Source organism: Sinohyriopsis cumingii, unplaced genomic scaffold, assembly GCF_028554795.1.
Source record: "Sinohyriopsis cumingii isolate HCF-2022 unplaced genomic scaffold, ASM2855479v2 utg001170l, whole genome shotgun sequence".
Taxonomy (NCBI): domain Eukaryota; kingdom Metazoa; phylum Mollusca; class Bivalvia; order Unionida; family Unionidae; genus Sinohyriopsis; species Sinohyriopsis cumingii.
In genome coordinates, this window is record NW_028315967.1 from 542,747 (window position 1) to 567,188 (window position 24,442).

Genomic DNA, 24,442 nt, shown 5'->3' on the forward strand with positions numbered 1-24,442 from the left:
TTTTTTACTTACAAACAAGTAAAACATATTTATACAACTATTTTGCATGTATTTTAGGTCACTATTTCACATGAACAACTACATCTCTATCGTCCATTAGGATTTTAACAGGTCTTAGATCACTGTTTTATGCTGTGATGAAGTCATCACTATAAACATTTTTCATCGCAAACCAGCAGCACTCTTGCTTTCTAACTGCTGCTAATATACTGATGATTTATAAATTAAACACATCCTGTAGTGCAGAGTATGTTCATGGTACAGATAACTTTACATAATTGTCTGTAAATACTCATCAAGAGAACTAATTCAGAGAAAGCATAACTGTACTTCACAACACACTAAGAGATTTATCTCCCTTAAATGTTTCTCTTGCACTACAGTCTGCCATTGATTTTGTGCACAAAAATTGAACATTATTACTATTTTGTTTTTGCTAATTGTCTTCAGAACACATTTTTCAATTTTTGAATGAATACCCTCAAGTACGAAAAATGAATATCCTCAAGTCTGACTGATGAATACCCTCAAGTCTGACCGATGAATACCCTCAAGTCTGACTGATGAATACCCTCAAACCTGACTGATGAATACCCTCAAGTCTGACTAATGAATACCCTCAAGTCTGACTGATGAATACCCTCAAACCTGACTGATGAATACCCTCAAGTCTGACTAATGAATACCCTTAAGTCTGACTGATGAATACCCTCAAGTAGGACTGATGAATACCTTTAAGTCTGACTGCTCCTGTAATTTTAGATTACACGGTATAGTAGGAGTAATGGAATCTACATTTTTTGGAAATGTCCTGTATTGTGCTTATTTACGGTGAGAAGATGTGACTCTTGTCCAGAAACGTCAATTAACTTACTACAGGACAAGTCCGATACAAGGTAGGACATGATATAACAGCTCTGACAGTGATACGTCTCTGGATAAATACCTCCAAACTAAATGATATTTTTGAAATGTAAGCTAAGTCCAACTAAAACAACTATTTTTCTTAGTTTCTCTCTCTTTAAAGGTAGCAAGCAATCAAACACTAAAGAATGTTTTCTCTTTTTGTTTGTGAATCTTTATTTTGTACTATAATTAAATATTATTTTACTGAAAGAAAGAAAGAAAGAAAGAAAGAAATGCAAAACCTCCTATACATTTTAACATTCTATTAAACATCCAGCATCAGTAATCCATGGTTCATAGTTTCATCAAGTTCATTTTCATACACTCTTATTTTTGTACAACCATTCCTTATGAACCATTAAGTACAACAGTAAATTCTGGGGCAACACATTTTGTGTAGTGACCTGTAATTAAGCTACACAATGGACACATGTTTATACACAAGAAGTCAGTGTCAAAGTTCAAAAATGCATTCCATAGGAAAACAGGAACATTTACTGTATGCAAAACCAGAATGTAACCTATAATAACATAGGTAATCTCCATGAACGTCTTAACAGTGAACATTCTAAAATATCATGCTGACAATTAATACAGACTATAGTGATCTTGAAACTAAATGATGGTCTCGTTAATAACTGGCCATAAAAGTATAAAATAATGGAAATTGATGTTGTTGTTGTTGCTGTTGTTGTTGTAGGGTTTAAAGCCATTTCGCAGCACAAGATAGGCTATACATGGCAGCCAGTATAAATGGCGGAGGAAGAACCTTGGTAAACCCCAGGAAGAATTACCAGCCCACAAGAAGCTACTGGCAAGCTTACCCACATAACCACATTAGCTAAATCTGAGACTCGAACCCACGCAGACAGAGGTGAGATGGCAGTGATCCGTAATGGTGAGCGCTTTAGACCACTCGGGCACTCGTGGCCCTAATGTTTTTGTCCCATCATATCAAAAATGAGGTGATATAGTGAGTTGATACAATTCAGAGATTACATCTGTTTCTCTTCATTTTTAAATCACTTCTTAAAATCTGCCTCGGTAGCAGTTATCTTTGTCCAACCCTAGAAAACACGGCTGTATTCAATAATGCAAGCATTAGCAAACAATCCTACTGTACAAGTTGTCATTAAATGATACTATGTGGCACTCCTACCATAAAAACTGCCACAGAATGGTGCTATGTGGTACTCCTACCATACAAACAGTGAAATTGCCAATGAATTGTGTTATGTGGCAGTCTTGTCATACAAACAGAGAAACTGCCAATGAATTGTGTTATGTGGCAATCCTACCATACAAACAGTGAAATTGCCAATGAATTGTGTTATGTGGCAGTCCTGTCATACAAACAGTGAAATTGCCAATGAATGGTGCTATGCAGTACTCCTACCATACAAACAGTGAAATTGCCAATGAATGGTGCTATGTGGCACTCCTACTGTAAAATTTGCCAGATAATAGTTCTAGGTGGCAATACTATTGTACAAGTTGATAGATAATGGTGCTAGGTGGAAATCCTACTGTAAATAGTTGCTAGATAATAGTTCTAAATGGCAATCCTACTGTAAAAGTTGACAGATAATGGTTCTAGGTGGCAATCCTACTGTAAAAATTGCTAGATAATGGTTCTAGGTGGCATTCCTACTGTAAAAGTTGCCAGATAATGGTGCTAGGTGGCAATACAATTGTGAAAGTTGCCAGATAATGTTTCTAGGTGGCAATCCTACTGTAACAATTGCCAGACAATGGTGCTAGGTGGCAATACAATTGTGAAAGTTGCCAGATAATGTTTCTAGGTGACATTCCTAATGTAACAATTGCCAGACAATGGTGCTAGGTGGTAATACTACTGTAAAATTTGCCAGATGATTCTAGGTGGCAATACTATTGTACAAGTTGATAGATAATGATTCTAGGTGGCAATACTACTGTAAAGGTTGCCAGATAATGATTCTAGGTGGCAATACTACTGTAAAGGTTGCCAGATAATGATTCTAGGTGGCAATACCACTGTAAAGGTTGCCAGATAATGGTGCCAGGTCACAAATGCCAACAGTCAAATGATGTAGCTTACTGCAGGCAATGCATGCACAATTGTGTTCATGCACATTTGACCTTACAAACTATGACATGTAAACAGTGGCTTAGAGAACCTAAATATACAACTAAATTACCAAGAATGTCATATACCTGAAGTATCTTAGACCTTTTTACTGAATTATATGGAGAGGGACCCAGGCCATCTAACCTTCATCCATGTGGGTTCAAATCTCAGCTCAGCCAGTATGGGTATGTAAGAAAGCCAGTTGTACACCTGCCGCCATGTATAGCCTATCTTGTGCTCAGAAATGGTGTTCAACCCAAAACAACAAGGATATGGATTAAATATTTACTTTCCAATAAAAAGGCTTATTCTTAAATATGTGAAGAACCTGGTTCTAAGAACCTGAAAATTTAAAAACATGCTAACTTGATGAAAGCATTTGTCCACCATATGGAAATTTCTAGTCAGAACAGATTGCTCAGTAGAGGAAATCGACTAAATGCTGACACTGCAAATAACACAGCCCACATTTTACTGGATTAAAGTGAAAGGCTAAGATCAACATTGGAGTGACAGCCAGTATGAATACTGCTAGAAGGATAGTTCATGTATAAATAATTACATTGATTAGTCACTACAACTGAGGCTTAAATGACAAACATGCAGTCCATTTATTTAATTCCAATACTCTCATTCACAATTGAATTATATAAGTAAAGTTTGCTTGTTGTTGGTTTTAACAGAACTTTTAACACATTATTGGCCATATCAAGAAAAAGAAATGGGTGCCAAGTGCCTTTTTCTATGGACACACCAGGGCAGCCAACCTGGGTAGAGCAGGTGTGTATCAAACACACACACTTGAGTCAGATGCTCTAACCTACCATGGCTCCCATGTTAGTAATGTATACAACATACATCACAGTGACCTTTGGTTGTAAGGGTGTAGTGCTAACAGAAATGCATCCAACAGGAACATGAACAACACCCATCAAATGACCTATGAAAAAGAAATTCAAGAAATTCACTGTGGCAAAAATATAGGTCACAATGATCATTTATGCATTAAAAATGTAGTGCATATGAAGATACAAGCACTCATCAAGTTTCATGGTTCTAAGTATAGCAAGATAAAAACTCAAATAATCCATGAGCCAAATGCTTGTGACCAAAGCCAGCTTAAAATTAAAAATATGCCATGGTGAACTTTTGTCATAAGGGTGTAGTTAAAACAGATACAAAAATCATTAATTTCACGACTGCCTCATAAATAGTGCCTGAGAAATGAAAATCCGTACAAAATTAACCCCAAGTCCCTGAAGTGTGAAGCGAGCCATAACAACCAATTCTGCTCATCAAGACACACCCGCTCACCAAGATTCATGATTCTATATAGGACGGTATACACACGGTATGCAAAAGACCTATCTGGTCATGAGATCAATACAAAAATTTAACCTAAGATGTGACATGTAGGTTATGGTGACCTATATTTGTAAGTGTCTGGTACTGGCAGAAATGAATCAAATCACCTAGCCTGGCACAAACAGTGCTCAATAAATAAAACACAAAACTGAACCTAATTCAATGTAAATTGTAGGTCCCAATGACCTACTTTTGCTGAGCATGTAGTACTCATCAAGATACATCCCCATACCAACTTTTATTCTTCCCTGTATAACAGTTGTATACTGGGTGCATAAAAAAATTGTGCTCATGCCCTAAATGTAAAAATATCAAGATAACCTTGAAAAATGTGAAATGTTGGTCACAGCAACATTCTTTTTGCTAACATAAATGCATGCAATCATCGAATGGGATGCTTCTAACACGAACAAAACTAGAAAAATAACTTGAAATAAGAAATTTAATCAAAGTTAACAATATGGGTCATACTGTCATACTTTTGTGATGAGGCTGTAGTACCTGTCAAGATTCATCATTTCACCAAGTTTCACAATTCCAGTTATATTTACAACCAATATTTGAAGATGGGATTCACCAAATCTCAAGTTCTAAGCCTGCTATGGCCTGTTTGTTAAAAAATCTCCAAATACACAGAGATTGCGGACTCTAAACAAGTCAGCTTGTCAAGGATTGTTTAAGTGCATGTCACCAATTTCAATGTGATTAGATGACAGTTGTTAATAACTTGTGAGATTTCTCTGACAGGTGTGTTTGGGTAAAAAGGCACTTATTTCTAACAATCTGCCAATCTAGCACAAGAAGACGTGTTAATTATCTGTTGTTTATATGACTGTTACAGGGTAGATGCTTACTGTTTGACAAATAATTAAAAGGATGGAAAGAGTGCTCCCAAATCATTCTCAAAAGTCAGTTCCTCAAATATTGTTTAGATTTATGTCACAGATTTCCAGGTCAAAAGTGGATGACATGGGAGCGGAAGCAGACATGTGAGTGGACACAATACTCTTCATAAAAAATGCAAAATGTAAATTCATTGATATTGCACTCAGATTTACCTCACTCAATGTGGGACTCAAATTTACCTCAGTTAATGTGGAACTCAGTTTTACCTTATTCAATGGGACTATTCAAGTTTAACCTCAGTCAATGTGGGACACAGTTTTCCCTCATGCAAAGTGAGACTCAGTTTTACCTCATGCAATGTAAGACTCAGTTTTACCTCATTCAATGTGAGACTCAGTTTTGGAATCAGGTCACAATTAGTGCTTCCAGTACAAATATATTGTTGTTGTAGGGTTTAACGCCACCCTTCAGCACATGATAAACTATACATGACGGCCAGTATTAATGGTGGAAAAAGAACACAGGAAACCCCCGGAAGGAACCACTGACCCACGAAAAGCTACTGGCTAGCTTTCTCACATACCCACATTAGCTGAATCCGAGACTCAAACCCACGCAGACAGAGGTGAGATGGCAGTGACACATACGAATGTAGTTCTAGTCTACTTTCAGAACATTTTTTCCTCTCTCATTTTGGTGGTGACAGAAGAGTTACATTTGTGCATTTTTGGTAGGGATTTAAAGATTATTGTTTATTCTTGAGAATATGAGCTCAGGGCAACAGTGCACAGTGAGTAATAAGGCCTTGGTGATGATCCGAAAGTGAAATCTGTGTTCTGTTTACATGCTGCTCTGTTGACAGTCCTGCCTCTCAAAAAAATGCAGGTCAACCTTTGACAAGAACCTCATCCTGCAGTCAACTTTGAAGGAAATTTAGATTAACATATGATTTGTATTGACTGTCACACAGTGGAAAGGTCAGTATTCAGAAACAAATGTCGAGAACACATGGTAAAATTAATTGTGTTCTATGTCCTTTTACCGTTTTACCTCATTCAATGTGGGACTGTTTTATCTCATTCAATGTGGGACTCAGTTTTACTATTTTTACCTCATTCAATGTGGGACTCAGTTTTATTTACTTCATTGGTGGCGCTATACAGTTTCGCATTTTGCATAGGGTTAGGAATTTAAAGAAAAAGAATGTCCCCGGCTTTCCTCACTGGTTATACTGGCTATTTAAAAAAGACCTTGTATATCTTAGGTATAATGCAAAGAACCTTTAATTCCCTTTATTTTGGTGTATGATTGATGGGTGTACTATGGGTTATAGAGTATACAGCTTGGCCTTACTTCAAATGTGCACCTTTCAAAAAAGTGCTAGCTCTACTTGGTCATTTTCACTTCCTGAACTTCAGAGGTCATTTGTATAAAAAAGAGCCGATAACTTTTTTTACATTTTATATATTTGGTAATTCATTCATTGCACTTTCAGAAGCTGGTATTGTCTAGTCTGGCAAAATTCATTTTCCCTATTTTAATAGCTGCTATGTATAGTGTACTTTAGACTAATTCAGACTGACTTTTTAACACAAGGGAGCAGTCGTTTTAGTTAGCAGTGTGCTTAAATCATGTAAAATTTCCAAAAGTACAATATCCAAAAGAAATATCATCCACATTACATTAATGTAGCATAGAGGTATGCAAACATTCTCTCCACTGTGCATGTTTTAAATGCGAACTACTTCACCTTACATACGTCACTCTCTCAAAAGTACATATTATCTGGTGAGCGCCACCATTCAATTTGGAATGCAGTTTTTACCTCATTCAATGTGAGACCCAGTTTTACCTCATTCAATCTGGGACCCAGTTTTACCTCATTCATTTTAGGACTCAGTTTTACCTCATTCATTTTAGGACTCAGTTTTACCAGTCTTCTTACTAGCTGGATACTTAAATATGCATGACTGACTGAACTTTAACTAGAAATGAGAATGTGGTAAAATGTTATGATATATTAAAACATGATTAAAATTAAGCTACCATTTATGTTCTGGGCTGTTTAATTGTTCACTTTAAGGTATTTTACCTAACATATATCTCTCTCTCTCTCTCTCTCTCTGAACAATCTATTTCCAAAACTCTTTTCCACCAAACTATTTATTTATATATACATGTATTTGCCTACCTTTACTATTTAAATTCTAACTCTTCCTTTGTTTCCACATCTACATGTCTATCTACCTGTAATATTTACATGTACCTTTTTTTTATATAACTTTCGTTATCAACATATGGTTTTACAGTGCAAATAAAGATACAAAAGTTATATATTGTAAAATAAATTTCCTTAAAACATCTATGACTTTCAGTGTTAGCCAAGATAAACTTTTGTATATGCAACTGATGTATACAATCATAAAGTCACATCCATAGAAGAAAAATTAAAATCTAAAATTCGTTCAGGCAGCAAAACAGACATTGTTCTAAAAGCAATATTAAAATCCTAATTAACTGGGTAATAAAATTACTGTAAAACATCAATTATCTAGACCCAGAACAGTTACAGTAAAATATCAATTATCTAGACCCAGATCAATTACAGTTAAACATCAATTACCCAGACACACATCAATTACAGTAATTGTAAAACATCAAGTACCTAGATCCAGATCAATTACAGTTGAACATCAATTAACTAGACACATGTCAATTCCTGTAAAACATCAATTATCTAGACCTAGATCAATTACAGTAAAACATCAATTATCTAGACCCAGATCAATTAATGTAAAACAGAGTACCTAGACCCAGATCAATTACAGTTCAATATAAATTAACTAGACACATCAATTACTGTAAAACATCAACTATCTAGACCCAGATCAATTACTGTAAAACATCATTTATCTAGACCCAGATCAATTACAGTAAAACATCAATTATCTAGACCCAGATCAATTACTGTAAAACATCAATTATCTAGACCCAGATCAATTACTGTAAAACATCAAGTACCTATACCCAGATCAATTACAGTAAAACATCAATTATCTAGACCCAAATCAATTACTGTAAAACATCAATTATCTAGATCCAGATAAATTAAAGTAAAACATCAATTATCTAGACCCAGATCAATTACAGTAGAACATAAAGTATCTATACCCAGATCAATTATAGTTCAACATCATTTATCTAGACCCAGATCAATTACAGTAAAACATCAATTATCTCAACCACAATTAATTAATGTAAAACATCAATTATCTAGACCCCCTGGTGGACAGAGTGCTGGGATAATTGGTTGTCCAGATAACTGACATTTTGCAATAATAAATAGCTTATCAGATACTGAGAAAATAGATCACCTGTGGGTTTCATTATAAATGTACATGATTATACAAAAGAAATTAATTTTATCATTTCAAAGAAGAATGCGAAAAACTATCAAACTTATGATAAATCAATCAGTTTGTTTCCAAAAGAAATAGCAGACAATAGTAAAATATAGTACTGATATCAAATTTATCTTTCATACACCTATACTTACAAGTGTTGATTTAAATTAAAACAACTGAATAACTGAATGATTCATATTGTGTCACATATTACTGTGTCTATCTGAATTGTGCTTCTCAAGCTCTGTCCTTCTTGCAAACTTCGCTGAACAATAGATGCACTGAAATGGCCGTGTATGTGTCCTGGTATGGGTGACAAGGTTGGAGGGATGTCCAAATCGCTGTTCACAATACTTACATTTATAGGGTTTCTCTCCCATATGATACCTCCAATGGTATCGCCTGCTCATTTTGTTCTTGAGGATTTTATTACACAAAAGGCATTTTGCCATGTTGCCAATTAAAACAAATGTGCTTTCATCAAATTTTGCTCTGTTTGTTTTTATCCCAGATATACTAAGTATCTGAGAATCAGCATTAAGTCCCAAATGTTGAATGTTTGGACCCTGAATACCTTCAAGCTGTCCTCTCGGTGTTGACAACTGACCTTGACCCTGAGAAGTGGTTGCAGCCATAGCATCACAAATTATATTCTTGGAGGTAGTCATACCCTGTGGACTTGTTCTGTTGATGTGTAAAGGGGATGTGAACATAGGATTTCTTTGTGCAACCGTTTGACCCATCTGAGATGTTGCCATGGTACCAGAGAGCTTTTGGTGCCCATGAGATCCTAGAGAAAACTGCAATGAATTCTTGGGTGAAGAACTTAAAATATTACTTTGCATATGCTCATTTGGAGATCTCTGATAAATTCCTGTAGGTGAGACAAGACTTTGACCAAAACCTTCAACAGCATTCTGCATATGTGGAGCACTTCTTTCAGCAGATGCAACTCTATACTGGGGTTGGCATCTTCTTTGATACCCAACAGTGTCTGAAGACATTCTTTGCCTATGTAGGTCTCTAAGCATTGTCATTTGTTGTTCTGATGGATTCCCAGGAAGGAGTTGATCACAGCTGCTCCTTTCCTCACTCTTACTGCTGCATGTAAGATCAACAATAAAGACATCAGAATCGGTTTCTTTGTCCCTTTTTACATTGGACATTTGTTGTAAGTGACTCTGAACTTTCTCTTTTTCCATCTGAGATGATGTCATGTGTGAAAATTGTGAGATTTCCTGTGGTTTATGTCCCTGAGAAAATTCACAACTTCTTTTTCTGGCTGCCAATACTTTCATGTTGCCATGGCAACCATCAAAATCTAACACTGACGCTTGATTCTCTTGTTGCCTATCAATACAAGAGTGTCTGTTTAGAGACTGGTTGCTACACTGGTCATTATTTGTCAACATGGACTGGTTTTCAACTCTAACTGAGCTCACTGACTGATTACTAGATGAATATATTTTTGATGAGGTACCAAAAATGTGATTGTCTTCATTGTTACTCTTAGAAAGGGTAGGACCTCTAGAAGAGTTTTTTTGGTCAGACTTTTGATAATCATCCGATTTTGTGTCTGAGAATCTTTGCCATGGACTTGTACTTTCTGAATGATATTCAGAACCAGAATGAACACTGCCTGGAACCACTGATAAAAACTGTCTGCTTTTTTTGTCTTTGGAATAAAACCTACTCATCTCAGACATGTCTGTAACTTCACCATCTGATGATTTTGGACTGTGTTTTCCTGTGCTTCTTTCAGATTGTGGAGAATCCTTTTCAGTGCCTGTCTGATCTTGGTTGGATAAAGTTTGAGTACCACTCTTACACTGTGGGAACATAGTCTGGATATCAGTCTGATCTTGGTAGGATAAAGTAAGGTTTCCAGTCTGAGACTGTTGTATCTGACATGTGGGATCAGTACTGGGTTGATGAAAAGGCTGCAAATCATCAAATTCCACTGAGATCCTCCTTCTTTTTTCTGCAGAAGATTCACTCCCATGGCAGGGACTGTTCTCATGAGATGCTGAATTACCATTGTATTTGTCTATCTCACTATGATCTGAATTTAGGAGAAATGAATCTCTCTTATCACCTATCTGAGAAGATGTAACTGACACCAGCGATTCTGATTCTTTGGTACTAACTTCATCATTAATGCTCTCAATGAAAAATATCTCTCCATCTTCATTTTTCACCACTGTTGGGACCTCTATCTCCTTAACATCTTCAGTTTTGACCACTGATGGGATATCTATCTCCATATCATTTTCAACAAAATGACTCTGCTCAGGATCTTTCTCTGAAGGGAAGCCATCTTTTTGCTCCTCTGAAAGCGTGGGCCTCTTGCCATGCATAGCATCTGGTTCAATATTCACTGAAATATGATCAGATGTTTGCAAAGCAGAACTGGAACCAGTCACCTTGGATTCTGTCTGTGTGTCACTGTCTAATAGTTCTAATGAGAAGTTTGTTAGGTCAACTACTGAAGATAATTCTGATGGCTGCTTCTTTCCCTTCTGAGCTGCGAACATGACCCGTTTATCTGAAATGAAATTATTATAAATATGGTAACACAGGTCAGGCATTTCTCTAAGCACATATGCATATGTTGTACAAGTGTACTAGATGAAATATACGTATGTTGTACAAGTGTACTGGATGAAATCCTCATACTGTAACAATAGCTGTACAAGTGTACTAGATGAAATACTCATACATATCTTGTACAAGTGTACTGGATGAAATACTCATGCATATGTTGTACAAGTGTACTAGATGAAATACTCATACATATCTTGTACAAATGTACTAAATGAAATACTCATACACATGTTGTACAAGTGTACTGGATGAAATACTCATACATATGTTGTACAAGTGTACTAGATGAAATATATATATGTTGTACAAGCGTACTAGATGAAATACTCATACATATGTTGTACAAGCGTACTAGAAGAAATACTCATGCATGTTATACAAGCGTACTAGATGAAATATTCATACATATGTTGTACAAGGATACTGGATGAAATACTTATACATATGTTGTACAAGTGTACTGGGTGAAATGCTCTTATACTGTCACTCCTACACACTGCCCATCACTGCATTTGTGTATGTGTTATACTGTGTCACTCCTACACATCACTGCATTTGTGCATGTGTTATACTGTGTCATTCCCTCTAGATATGACACCTTTGCCTGTGTGCATGTGTGTGTTATACTGTGCCACTCCTCCTACACATTGCCCATCATTGCATGTGTGTATGTGCATGTGTTATACTGTGTCACTCCTACACATCACTGCATTTGTACATGTGTTATACTGTGTCACTCCCTCTAGATATGACACCTTTGCCTGTGTGCATGTGTGTGTTATACTGTGCCACTCCTCCTACACATTGCCCATCATTGCATGTGTGTATGTGCTTGTGTTATACTGTGCCACTCCTCCTACACATTGCTCATGTGTATGTGCATGTGTTATACTGTGCCACTCCTCCTACACATTGCTCGTGTGTATGTGCATGTGTTATACTGTGCCACTCCTCCTACACATTGCTCGTGTGTATGTGCATGTGTTATACTTTGACACTCCTCCTACACATTGCTCATGTGTATGTGCATGTATTATACTGTGCCACTCCTCCTACACATTGTTCTTCATTGTATGTATGTGCATATGCATTATACTGTGTCACTTATGTCACTCCTACACATTGTTCATCATTGCATGTATGTGCATATGCATTATACTGTGTCACTCCTACACACTGCCCATCATTGCATGTGTTTGTTATACTGTGCCATTTCTCCTACATATTGCTCACTGAATGTGTGGGTTTTTATGTTCTAATGTGCCACTCCTCCTACACACTGCACATCACTGCATGTATGTGTGTGTGATAATGTGCCACTGTTCCTACACATGCCCATCAATGCAGACTCCTCCAGTGGCCTAAATGGATAAAGAGTCCCCCTTAGATGCAGGAGGTCACGGGTTTGAACCCTGGCTGAGTCATACCAAAGATGTATAAAAATGGTACTAACAGCTGCCTCACTTCGCACAAAGCATTAAGAGGTTAGTGTTAAGACTCATTGCCCTTGTGTCAGGATAACATGATGGGTGGGACATGATGCCACATGTCTGTGGCATGATGCTCTAGTTCTAGATATCACTACAAACTGGGACACTAGACACTGTAGCGACATGACTAAATTTTTTATTTTAAAGCTACATTAAAAATCCGAATCATACACATGCACATTACCATGATCGCATGTGTGTGCTATAATGTGCCACTCCTCCTACACATTGCCCATGATTACATGTGCATGAGTTGTACTGTGTCAATACACCTACTCCACCTGGGAGACATTTTGAGCTTACAGGTATGATTAGGGGTACCAGTAGTTTGTAGAAATGCACAATAATTTTAGAATTTTGATACATCCCCTGCAGGCAATGTCTGTCAAGAGGGGAGGGGACAGGCTTTAACAAGAGGTTTGTGGGGTTGGGTGGGGGTCATGCAGCTAAACATGATGCCAAAAGAGTGAGATTATATAGTGCAGGATCGGTTTTAGATGAACTGTCAGATTTGTGATAAACTAAGCTGCGGCTAACATTTTCTAAATTGTACCATCTACACTCGCTTATCAGACAAGTCCAACTGCAAACTGCACAGATCCAGATCTGTCATCACATAATGTGCTGGCAGATCTGGGTCTGTGCAGTTTGTTAAGACTAATCAATGGATCAAAAAAACATAGTGCTCTATATATATATTTAATTTGCGTTGTTTTTTCTTTCATGATATGCTGCTGTAATGAATTTTCTACTTGACCTAAATTATTGATTTTTTTAATTCTGTAAACAACTAATACATAGCTAAAATATTCTCTTTGTGTGTGGGTTTAATATTAGTACCATTATTAACAGAATTAAACATTTATTTGGGTTTGGGTCTAAGTTACTGAAACTCCCCTGTCAATATACCTGGCCTACCTGACATATTCCATATTCTATAATATAATTTTAGTTGTTGTTGTAGGATTTAATGCCATTTTTCAGCACACGATAGGCTATACATGGCGGCCAGTATTAATGGTGGAGGAAGAACCCGAGAAAACCCTGGAAAGAACCACCAACCCACGAGAAGCTACTGGCAAGCTTTCTCACATACCCACATTGGCTGAATCCAAGACTTGAACCAACGCAGACAGAGGTGAGATGTCAGTGATCCATAACAGAGATAGCTTTAGACCACTCGGCCACTCAGGGCCCCTATAATTTTAGTAACAGACCTTCTAATTATAACTGAGATTGTATCTAGTAAACATTAGGATCATTCTAGAAAGTTATTTTCCATTAGATAATATTTTCTAGACAATGCTTATTGTGACCTCAGGTAAAGTAACAGACTATATGCTCTGGCTACTGGAAAAAATATTCATTTGTGCTTTAAGATCTTAGCAGAATCAACTGTATTATTGTTGTGTCCAGAAATTCATTTGGGCTGGAATTTATTTATTTAAATTATTTAAATCAACTGATTCTTCTTTGAAAATGAAAAGTACTCTTCAATAATAACATTCTTTGAAATAGAGACTTGACTTTATACTGAAACTGCAAACATTTAGATTTTGGATTGTATTATTGTGATCCAACAAACAAATGTTGGTATATCACCACAGGCACATCAGTATTGGATTTAATTTGGATTTCCACTTAAGTTTATTCAGAACTTTAATTATTAGGAGTTGTGTCTGTAATTCAAGGATTATATGGGATTTAAATCTGCAACACCATAAGTTCCTTTTTTTGACATTTTTACTCTGTATTCCAGGAAATAAATTATTTGCTGAATTTCACAGAGCTTGTTGCTTTCCACTCTTTTCTATTATTTATTTTAATCATACCCACAAATTAGGGATACTGCAATTACAAAGCTATCTACGCCATAACCCCACACTGGAAACTCACCAAACTTGGCGCATGGATTCCTTATATGGGAAAATGGTCCTGAGGGAAGGTTCAGATTTAAAAATACAAAATTGCAATACAGAAACATTTGGTAATAAATTTTTAGCCAACATTATACATCCAATCATAGCAGATGTGCAAACCCAAGCAAGACCTTCTGAGAAAGGCAGTCAAAATTTGTCCTAAAGTTAGACCAGTTTTTACTAAGGTGTAATGAAATTTCATATATTGCTTCTGCTGACTTGGCAACATGCATTCAAACAGTTCAAAAGTGTGATCTAAGACTGATGCAGCAAAGGTAAAAATTATTTTCAACAAAAATTTGTAAAGTACACTTATACTTTATGTGCCTCCAGTAGAGTTTCAGAAACTGCAGTTCCAAACCACATGGAGCTAAAAGGCTTCTTCTATATCTCTTAACTTGACATTATCATTGGATTTATTTTGTTTCATTTTTTTATTCGTCTAACTTCAAACAGTGACAGTGATCATTTCTCCTGCAATGTGTCATACTCAGATCAACATGGCATGATGTTTAGTAAATGTAATTGTTGCCTTTCCTACTTTTCTTAAAAGAATATGTATTTGTCTGGGGGAGGAAGGGGAAAACTAATTTTAATGATGGTATACTTACCTGTTGCTATTGCATAGCTAATCTTTCTTGGAGGAAAATTATCCTTGTCTGCACAATGAAAACTCATCCTCCCATTGGATGACTTTCTGGAAGGGTCCAGAAGCCTGCCCTATGACCCAATGCATGCCCAGTAGTCTTCATCTTTTAAAAGGATGAAGACCATTAGAGTGGGGTAGGAGTGAATCTGGCAAAATCTTGATCATCCCCAGCACAGACATAGCTGTGCCTTTGTATCTGGATTGGAACTGAGCTACAGACAGAATCTTATTTATTGCTAAAAAGCCTGGTTGGCAAAGGAGTGAAACTGACTCATAGTTGCCAATGAATTGCTGACAGCCTCATTCTATCGATGGGGTATGAAGCTCACTCCAACATATCACAGATGCCAATGAACTGCAGACAGCCTCATTCTATCAATGGGGTATGAAGCTCACTCCAACATATCACAGATGCCAATGAACTGCAGACAGCCTCATTCTATCAATGGGGTATGAAGCTCACTCCAACATATCACAGATGCCAATGAACTGCAGACAGCCTCATTCTATCAATGGGGTATGAAGCTCACTCCAACATATCACAGATGCCAATGAACTGCAGACAGACTCATTCTATCAATGGGGTATGAAGCTCACTCCAACATATCACAATTGCCAATGAACTACAGACAGCCTCATTTTATCAATGGGGTATGAAGCTCACTCCAACATATCACAGATGCCAATGAACTGCAGACTGCCTCGTTCTATCAACGGGGTATGAAGCTCACTCCAACATATCACAGATGCCAATGAACTGCAGACAGCCTCGTTCTATCAATGGGGTATGAAGCTCACTCCAACATATCACAGATGCCAATGAACTGCAGACAGCCTCATTTTATCAATGGGATATGAAGCTGACTCCAACAAATCACAGATGCCAATGAACTGCAGACAGCCTCATTCTATCAATGGGGTATGAAGCTCACTCCAACATATCACAGATGCCAATGAACTGCAGACAGCCTCATTCTATCAATGGGGTATGAAGCTCACTCCAACATATCACAGTTGCCAATGAACTACAGACAGCCTCATTTTATCAATGGGGTATGAAGCTCACTCCTACATATCACAGATGCTAATGAACTGCAGACAGCCTCATTCTATCAACAGGGTATGAAGCTCACTCCAACATATCACAGATGCCAATGAACTGCAGACAGCCTCATTCTATCAACGGGGTATGAAGCTTACTCCAACATATCACAGATGCCAATGAACTGCAATGATCTGGAATTGGGATATAAAAGTGCACTAAGGACACACTTGGGGAAGGATACCCCTCTGTTTCTATTCAACAGATGATCTAAAGCCTGGAACAATGTGGTGCAACTGGAGACATCTGTGACAGGGCAGTGCACTTGGGACACACTTCGGGAAAGGTGAACCTCTTTCTATTCAGTTGAGGATCTGGTGCTTGGGGCATGAAAGTGAACTGGAGACACACTTAGGGATGGATGATCCTCTGTTTCTATTTATCTCATGATCTGGTGCTTGGGAGATGATAGTGCACTGGAGACACACTTAGGAATGGGTGATCCTCTATTTCTATTTATCTCATGATCTGGTGCTTGGGACATGATAGTGCACTGGAGACACACTTAGGGATGGGTGATCCTCTATTTCTATTTATCTCATGATCTGGTGCTTGGGACATGATAATGCACTGGAGACACACTTAGGGATGAGTGATCCTCTATTTCTAGTTATCTCAAGATCTGGGGCTTGAACAGTGAATTGCACTGGAGACACACTTAGAGATGGGTGATCCTCTATTTCTATTTATCTCATGATCTGGTGCTTGGGACATGATAATGCACTGGAGACACACTTAGGGATGGGTGATCCTCTATTTCTAGTTATCTCAAGATCTGGGGCTTGAACAGTGAATTGCACTGGAGACACTTGGGGGATTGTACACTTCTATTTCTATTAGCTGATGATCTGGAGCTTGGGGCAGGGAAGTGACACACTTGTAGAAGGGTGTTCCCATTATTTGTATCCTGTTGACAAGCTTCTATTCAACTGTTGATCTGAGAACTGGAACAAGGATGTGCGCTGGAGGCATGGTTGGGGAAGGATGCTCCACTATTTCTATCGAACTATTATTTCTTTTAAATAGAGTGAAAACTAATTTTGACAAAAACTGCATCACACATAGTATTAATGAAACTGTTTGAAACCTTATGGCTATAATAATATATTTCATAAATTGCAAGTCTTTAATATATATTCATTAACAAAATAACAAAACAAATTAGTGTCAAAAAAGCATCAATATTTTAGTTATTCTACCAGTTTGGATCTATGTACATAGGTATGACTTCAAAACTTGAGAACATTCAAAGCACATTGCAATATTTAATGCATTTATCAGTTTAAAATTATTTTATCAACTGTTTAAGTGACTCTGTATACTAAAAGGGAGATAACCATATAATTATTGCACAAAGTTGAAGACTGGCATAATTTTGCAGTTTCATTATAATTGTAATTGAAGCTAATGGAAAACTAAGTTTTGTTAAGGTCTGATGATGCAGAATATAGTGTTATTAAATTTTTATGATGTAGTCTACAAAGACTTTTATACAGGCTTGATGATTCAGTCTATAATGAGTGTTATTAAGGCTTGATGATGCTGTCTATATTGAGTTTTATTAAGGCTTGATGATTCAGTCTATATTGAGTGTTAGTAAGGCTTGATGATTCAGTCTATAATGAGTGTTATTAAGACTTAATGATTCAGTCTATAATGAGTGTTTTTAAAGCTTGATGATTCAGTCTATAATGAGTGTTATTAAGGTCTGATTTACCAGCCTGTAATGAGTTTTATTAGCTTTGATGATGCAGCCCTAATGAGTGTTATTAAATTTTGATGCAGCCTATAATGAGTGTTATACAGGCTTGATGGTACAATCTGTATTGAGTGTTATACAGGCTTGATGATGCAGCCTATCTTGAGTGTTATCAAGGCTTGATGATGTAGCCTATATGAGTGTTATTAAGGCTTGATGATGCAGCCTTTATTGAGTGTTATTAAGGCTTGATGATGCAATTTATAATTAGTGTTATTAAGGCATGACTTAACAGCCTGTAATGAGTGTCATTAGCTTTGATAATACAGCCTGTAATGAGTGTTATTAAGGCATGATTTAACAGCCTGTAATGAGTGTTATTAGCTGTGATAATAGAGCCTGTAATGAGTGTTATTAAGGCATGATTTAACAGCCTGTAATGAGTGTTATTAGCTTTGATAATACAGCCTGTAATGAGTTTTATTAAGACCTGCAGATGTAGCCTATAATGCATGATATTAAGGCTTGATAATGTAGCTTGTAATGAGTGCTATTAAGGATTGATGATGCAGCTTATAATGAGTTCTATTATGTCTGATAATGCAGCCTGTGTTATTTAGGCTTGACAATGCAGCCCATATAGTGTGTTATTAAGGCTTGATGATGTAGCCTATGCCGAGTCTTATTAGGCTTGATGATGCAGACCTTAATGTGTTTTTAATGCTTGATTATGCAGCATATGTGTTATTATGACTTGATGATACAGTCTATAATGTGTGACTAAGTCTTGATGATGCAGCCTCTAGTGTTATCAGCCTTAATGATGCAGCCTAAAATTATCTATTAAGACTTAAGGATACAGCCTATAATGATTGTTATTAAGGACTGATGCTGCAGCCTATAATGAGTGTTACTAAAGCATGATGGTATGATCCATAACTAGTGATATTAAGACACGATGATGCAGCCCAATAATGAGTGTTATAAGACTTGATGATGCAGCCTATAATGTGTTATTAAGGCTTGAAGATGCAGCCAGTAATGAGCATTATTAAGGCTTGATGATGTACCCTATGAGTGTTATTAAGTCTTGTTGATGCAGTCTATGAGTGTTATTAAGTCTTGATGATGCAGTCTATAATGTGTGACTAAGTCGTGATGATGCAGCCTCTAGTGTTATTAGCCTTAATGATGCAGCCTAAAATGAGTTATTAAGACTTAAGGATACACCCTATAGTGATTGTTATTAAGGACTGATGATGCAGCCTATAATGAGTGTTACTAAAGCTTGATGATATGATCCATAATTAGTGATATTAGGACATGATGATGCAGCCCAATAACGAGTGGTATAAGACTTGATGATGCAACCTATAATGTGTTATTAAGGCTTGAAGATGCAGCCAGCAATGAGCATTATTAAGGCCTGATGATGCAGCCTATGAGTGTTATTAAGTCTTGATGATGCAGCCCAATAATGAGTGTTATAAGACTGATGATGCAGCCTATAATGTGTTATTAAGGCCTGAAGATGCAGCCAGTAATGAACATTATTAAGGCCTGATGATGCAGCCTATGAGTGTTATTAAGTCTTGATGATGCAGCCCAATAATGAGTGTTATAAGACTGATGATGCAGCCTATAATGTGTTATTAAGGCCTGAAGATGCAGCCAGTAATGAGCATTATTAAGGCCTGATGATGCAGCCTATAATGAGTGTTATTAAGTCTTGATGATGCAGCCTATAATGAGTGTTATTAAGACTATAATGTGCATACTATTTATATACTTTCTACACTGCTTTAACTGACAGTAAGCAAAAGCCACTATATTACTCCTGTATAGAGAATATTTATAACGCCTACATCCTCACTTATAAGAGAAGTCCAACTTCAAACTACACAGACCCAGATCCGCTGTTGCATACTGTACTAGACAATCTGGGTCTATGCTGTTTGTAGAGTGACTTGAGTTAAAGCAATGATATAGAGTACATTAACAGCTGCTACAGTACTTTAGATTGTTACAGGAAGTTTCAACAAACTGACAGAGCAAGCATTTTATGTAACTAAATTATTATTGAATAAAAATAAACCAATACTCAGAAGAAGAAAAAATCAGGTTCATATTAACTCATGCAGAGAAAACCCAAAGTTTTACTTCTTTCATTAGGGGGGCACTCTACTGATAGAAAGAGTGGCAGGTGTAAGGTAAAGTTCTTTACATTTGCAACAAGTAAGGTCAAGGTGTATACTCAATAACCCACATTACACCCACCAATCATACAACAAAAATAAAGGAATTAAAAGTTCTTTGAACAATACCTAAGATATACAAAATCTTTTTAAAATAGCGAATATAACCAGTGAGGAAAATGAGGAAAATTCTTTTTCTTTAAAAATCTAAGCCTATGCAAAATATGAAACTGTAGAGTGACACCCAAGAAGTTGCTTAATTACCTAATTTAAAAAAAAAAACCATCCTAATCTGTATAAAATACATTCTAAAATAGGCAATGTTGTGAAGTAGACAATTTCAATATTCTGTATGTAGTAATTATATCCATATTGTATATATGGTAATTAAAGCAATTTTTTATATGCAGCAATTATATCTATATTATATATATGGTAATTATATCCATATTCTATTATGGTAATTATATCCATATTTTATATATGGTAAATATATCCATATTATATATATGGTAATTATATTCATATATTATATCTGGTAATTATATCCATATTCTATATCTGGTAATTATATCCATATTTTACATATGGTAATCATATTGATATTCTACATATGGTAATTATATCCATATTTTATATATGGTAATCATAACCACATTTTATATATGCTAATTATATCCATATTCTATATATGGCAATTATATCCATATTTTATATATGGTGGTTATATCCATATTTTATATATGGCAATTATATCCATATTTTATATATGGTAATTATATCCATATTTTATATATGGTAATTATAACCATATTTTATATATGGTAATTATATCCATATTCTATTATGGTAATTATATCCATATTTTATATATGGTAAATATATCCATATTATATATGTGGTAATTATATTCATATTTTATATCTGGTAATTATAGCCATATTCTATATCTGGTAATTATAGCCATATTTTATGTATGGTAATCATATCGATATTCTATATATGGTAATTATAGCCACGTTTTATATACAGTAATCATAACCACATTTTATATATGGTAATTATATCCATATTCTATATATGGTAATTATATCCATATTTTATATATGGTCATTTTATATATGGTGATTATATCTATATTTTATATATGGCAATTATATCAATATTTATATATGGTAATTATATCCATATTCTATATCTGGTAATTATAGCCATATTTTATATATGGTAATCATATCGATATTCTATATATGGTAATTATAGCCTTGTTTTATATACAGTAATCATAACCACATTTTATATATGGTAATTATATCCATATTCTATATATGGTAATTATATCCATATTTTATATATGGTGATTATATCTATATTTTATATATGGTAATTATATCAATATTTTATATATGGTAATTATATCCATATTTTATATATGGTAATTATAGCCATATTTTATATATGGTAATTATATTCATATTTTATATATGGTGATCATAACCATATTTGATATATGGTAATTATATCCATATTTTATATATGGTGATTATATCTATATTCTATATATGGTAATTATATCCTTATTTTATAGATGGTAATTATATCTATATTATATATGTGGTAATTATATCCATATTAATTATATATGATAATTATATCTATATTCTATATATGGTAATTATATCCATATTCTATATATAGTAATTATATCCATATTCTATATATGGTAATTATATCCATATTCCATATGTGGTAATTATATCTATATTCTATATATGGTAATTATATCCATATTTTATATATGGTAATTTTATATCCATATTCAATTTATGGCAATTATATTCATATTCCAGAAGGTCTTAGCTGATCAGTACAGTACAAAATATTTATTTATGAAGGCCTAGAAGGTCTTATCTGATCAGTACAGTAGAAAGTCTTTATTTCTGGAGGTCCAGGTCTTATCTGATCAGTACAGTAAAAAGTCTTTATTTCTGGAGGCCTAGAAGGTCTTATCTGATCAGTACAGTAGAATGTCTTTATTTCTGGAGGCCCAGGTCTTATCTGATCAGTACAGTACAAAGTCTTTATTTCTGGAGACCTAGAAGGTCTTATCTGATCAGTACAGTAAAAATTCTTTATTTCTGGAGACCTAGAAGGTCTTATCTGATCAGTAAAGTAAAAATTCTTTATTTCTGGAGGCCCAGGTCTTATCTGATCAGTACAGTAGAAAGTCTTTATTTCTGGAGGCCCAGGTCTTATCTGATCAGTACAGTACAAAGTCTTTATTTCTGAAGGCCTAGAAGGTCTCATCTTATCAATACAGTACAAAGCAATAACTGATTCCTTTATTTTAAGATGCCATATTTATATTAATGACCAGAGACAGCATGTGTTGTGGTAAGCCATCTTCAACTGATTTACAGTTTGCTGTATAAATGTAAATATATAATACATAAAACAGGAACAGAACCATGCCTTCCATGTGAGGCCAGTTAACACTACTGATCAAGGTGTTTACCCATGAATAGATTATCTTGCAATATTAAGCAATAGTATCCACACAACCCCAACAAATTTTAAAGATGAAAAGCATGAAGGATATAAAACATACACAATACTTACTCTTTTCATTCCCTCATTTAAATTTCTAACATGAGTGTGGCCATGGGGTCCATAACACTTCCAACTTATTGGCATATCAACGCAAATGGAAGTTCTTGATGTAAACAAGCAGAAAGACTGCTCATTTTCCTTTTCTAGGTTCTAGAATAGTCCATTTCAGTGAAAACTGTGTCATCTGCATCAGATTCTACTATTTGCAGTGTCTAGTTTTAATATTACTAAAACAAGCAGATTAAATAAATAGGGGGAAATCTTGTAAACATGAGCTTAAAGAGATGAAACTCCAAAGCTATGAAATTATTGAGATTATCAAAGGTGGCGAACTATATCAGCTTGAAAACATAAACTTGCTGATGCAAATATCGTGACTGTGTTATTAAAGAAACTCCTGTTTGTTTCAAAATGTCAACAACCTGACAGAGTTTAGGACCCACTGGCAACAATCAGGATAGAACTTATAAATCACTGAAAGAAATGACAAAGTTTTATGCAGTTTTTCTATCTATGATTCTTTTTTGTTTTTAAAATCGGTAGGGGAGTACAAACAAAGGAAGGGTTTACAAATAATATAGTAGTTCTTACTTCCTGGTTACACAGTAGATATGACTCAGCAGACTTTTAGGGGAAGAAAATGACTGACAGGAAGAAAAGGCAGCAGTTTTGGAGGCTGATTTTCACAATAAATGCCTTGATATTTTGAAGAAAACAAAATCACTTTCCATTTCAAATCTGTACATTTTAGCTTATCGACTATTACATTTTTAGACATGATTGTTGCATATTTTTTTCCAATCTGTATTCTTTGACATTCCAAAATGTTACCTTTATATATAATCCACCGATCTGACATGTATGAGTTTGTAACATGGGCTGTTTCATATAATCCACCGATTTGATGTGTACGACTTTGTAACATAAACTGCTTCATATAATCTGAGTTAGCCGATATGAGTTGTTTTACTTGTCTGAATCATTGTCAAACAGACATAAAAAATAAAATGGATGTAAGTCAGAGTCTAGCCACATTTTGCCAACCTTGAAGAGCATATTTTAATAATTTGTTTTATATATAATCTAGGTATCAAATAAATAACTGGTAATTGGGGTGGGGTTTTCTTTAAAATCATTGATATAGTGACTTATTGTAATAAAATATTGAAAAGTTTCCGACATTCCAAATTTTATATTATTTATCTGATATATAAGTGTACCAGGTTTTAAACGAGACCATGATTATTTGACTTTCCAAAACTATACAGAATTTATACACATTGATAAACTGCAACTGAACTGGACATAACATGAAACTTTTAAGCAACAAGTAAATTAATTCTGACCTTTGCATTTATCAATGCAGTAATGGAGAAAATTGTTCTGCACAGTATGGAGGTCCTGAGAGTACCCTCTCCCCATCTCTGATCCCAAACATCCATGAGACTTGTCATCTAAATTAGCCGTGATGACAAGAGATTCTTCCCCTGCCTCAGCCAGTCTCTGCAGCTGTGATTGAAAGAATCAATTTGTCATCTTTAAC

The 24,442-nt window shown here is 35.4% G+C and overlaps 1 protein-coding gene across 1 annotated transcript in view; it reads right to left on the reverse strand.

The window, feature by feature from the left end:
- Nucleotides 1–1,055: 1,055 nt before the first annotated feature.
- The window catches only part of LOC149772810 (uncharacterized), a 30,986-nt gene continuing 7,599 nt past the window's right edge, over nucleotides 1,056–24,442 (reverse strand). Inside the window, exons 3-4 of the mRNA XM_089947256.1 lie at nucleotides 24,246–24,408; nucleotides 1,056–11,176 (exon numbers count right to left, since the gene is read on the reverse strand). Of these exons, the coding sequence (XP_089803382.1) occupies nucleotides 8,835–11,176; nucleotides 24,246–24,408 (2,505 nt within the window). The 3' untranslated portion in view covers nucleotides 1,056–8,834. The remainder of the gene's footprint in view (nucleotides 11,177–24,245; nucleotides 24,409–24,442) is intronic.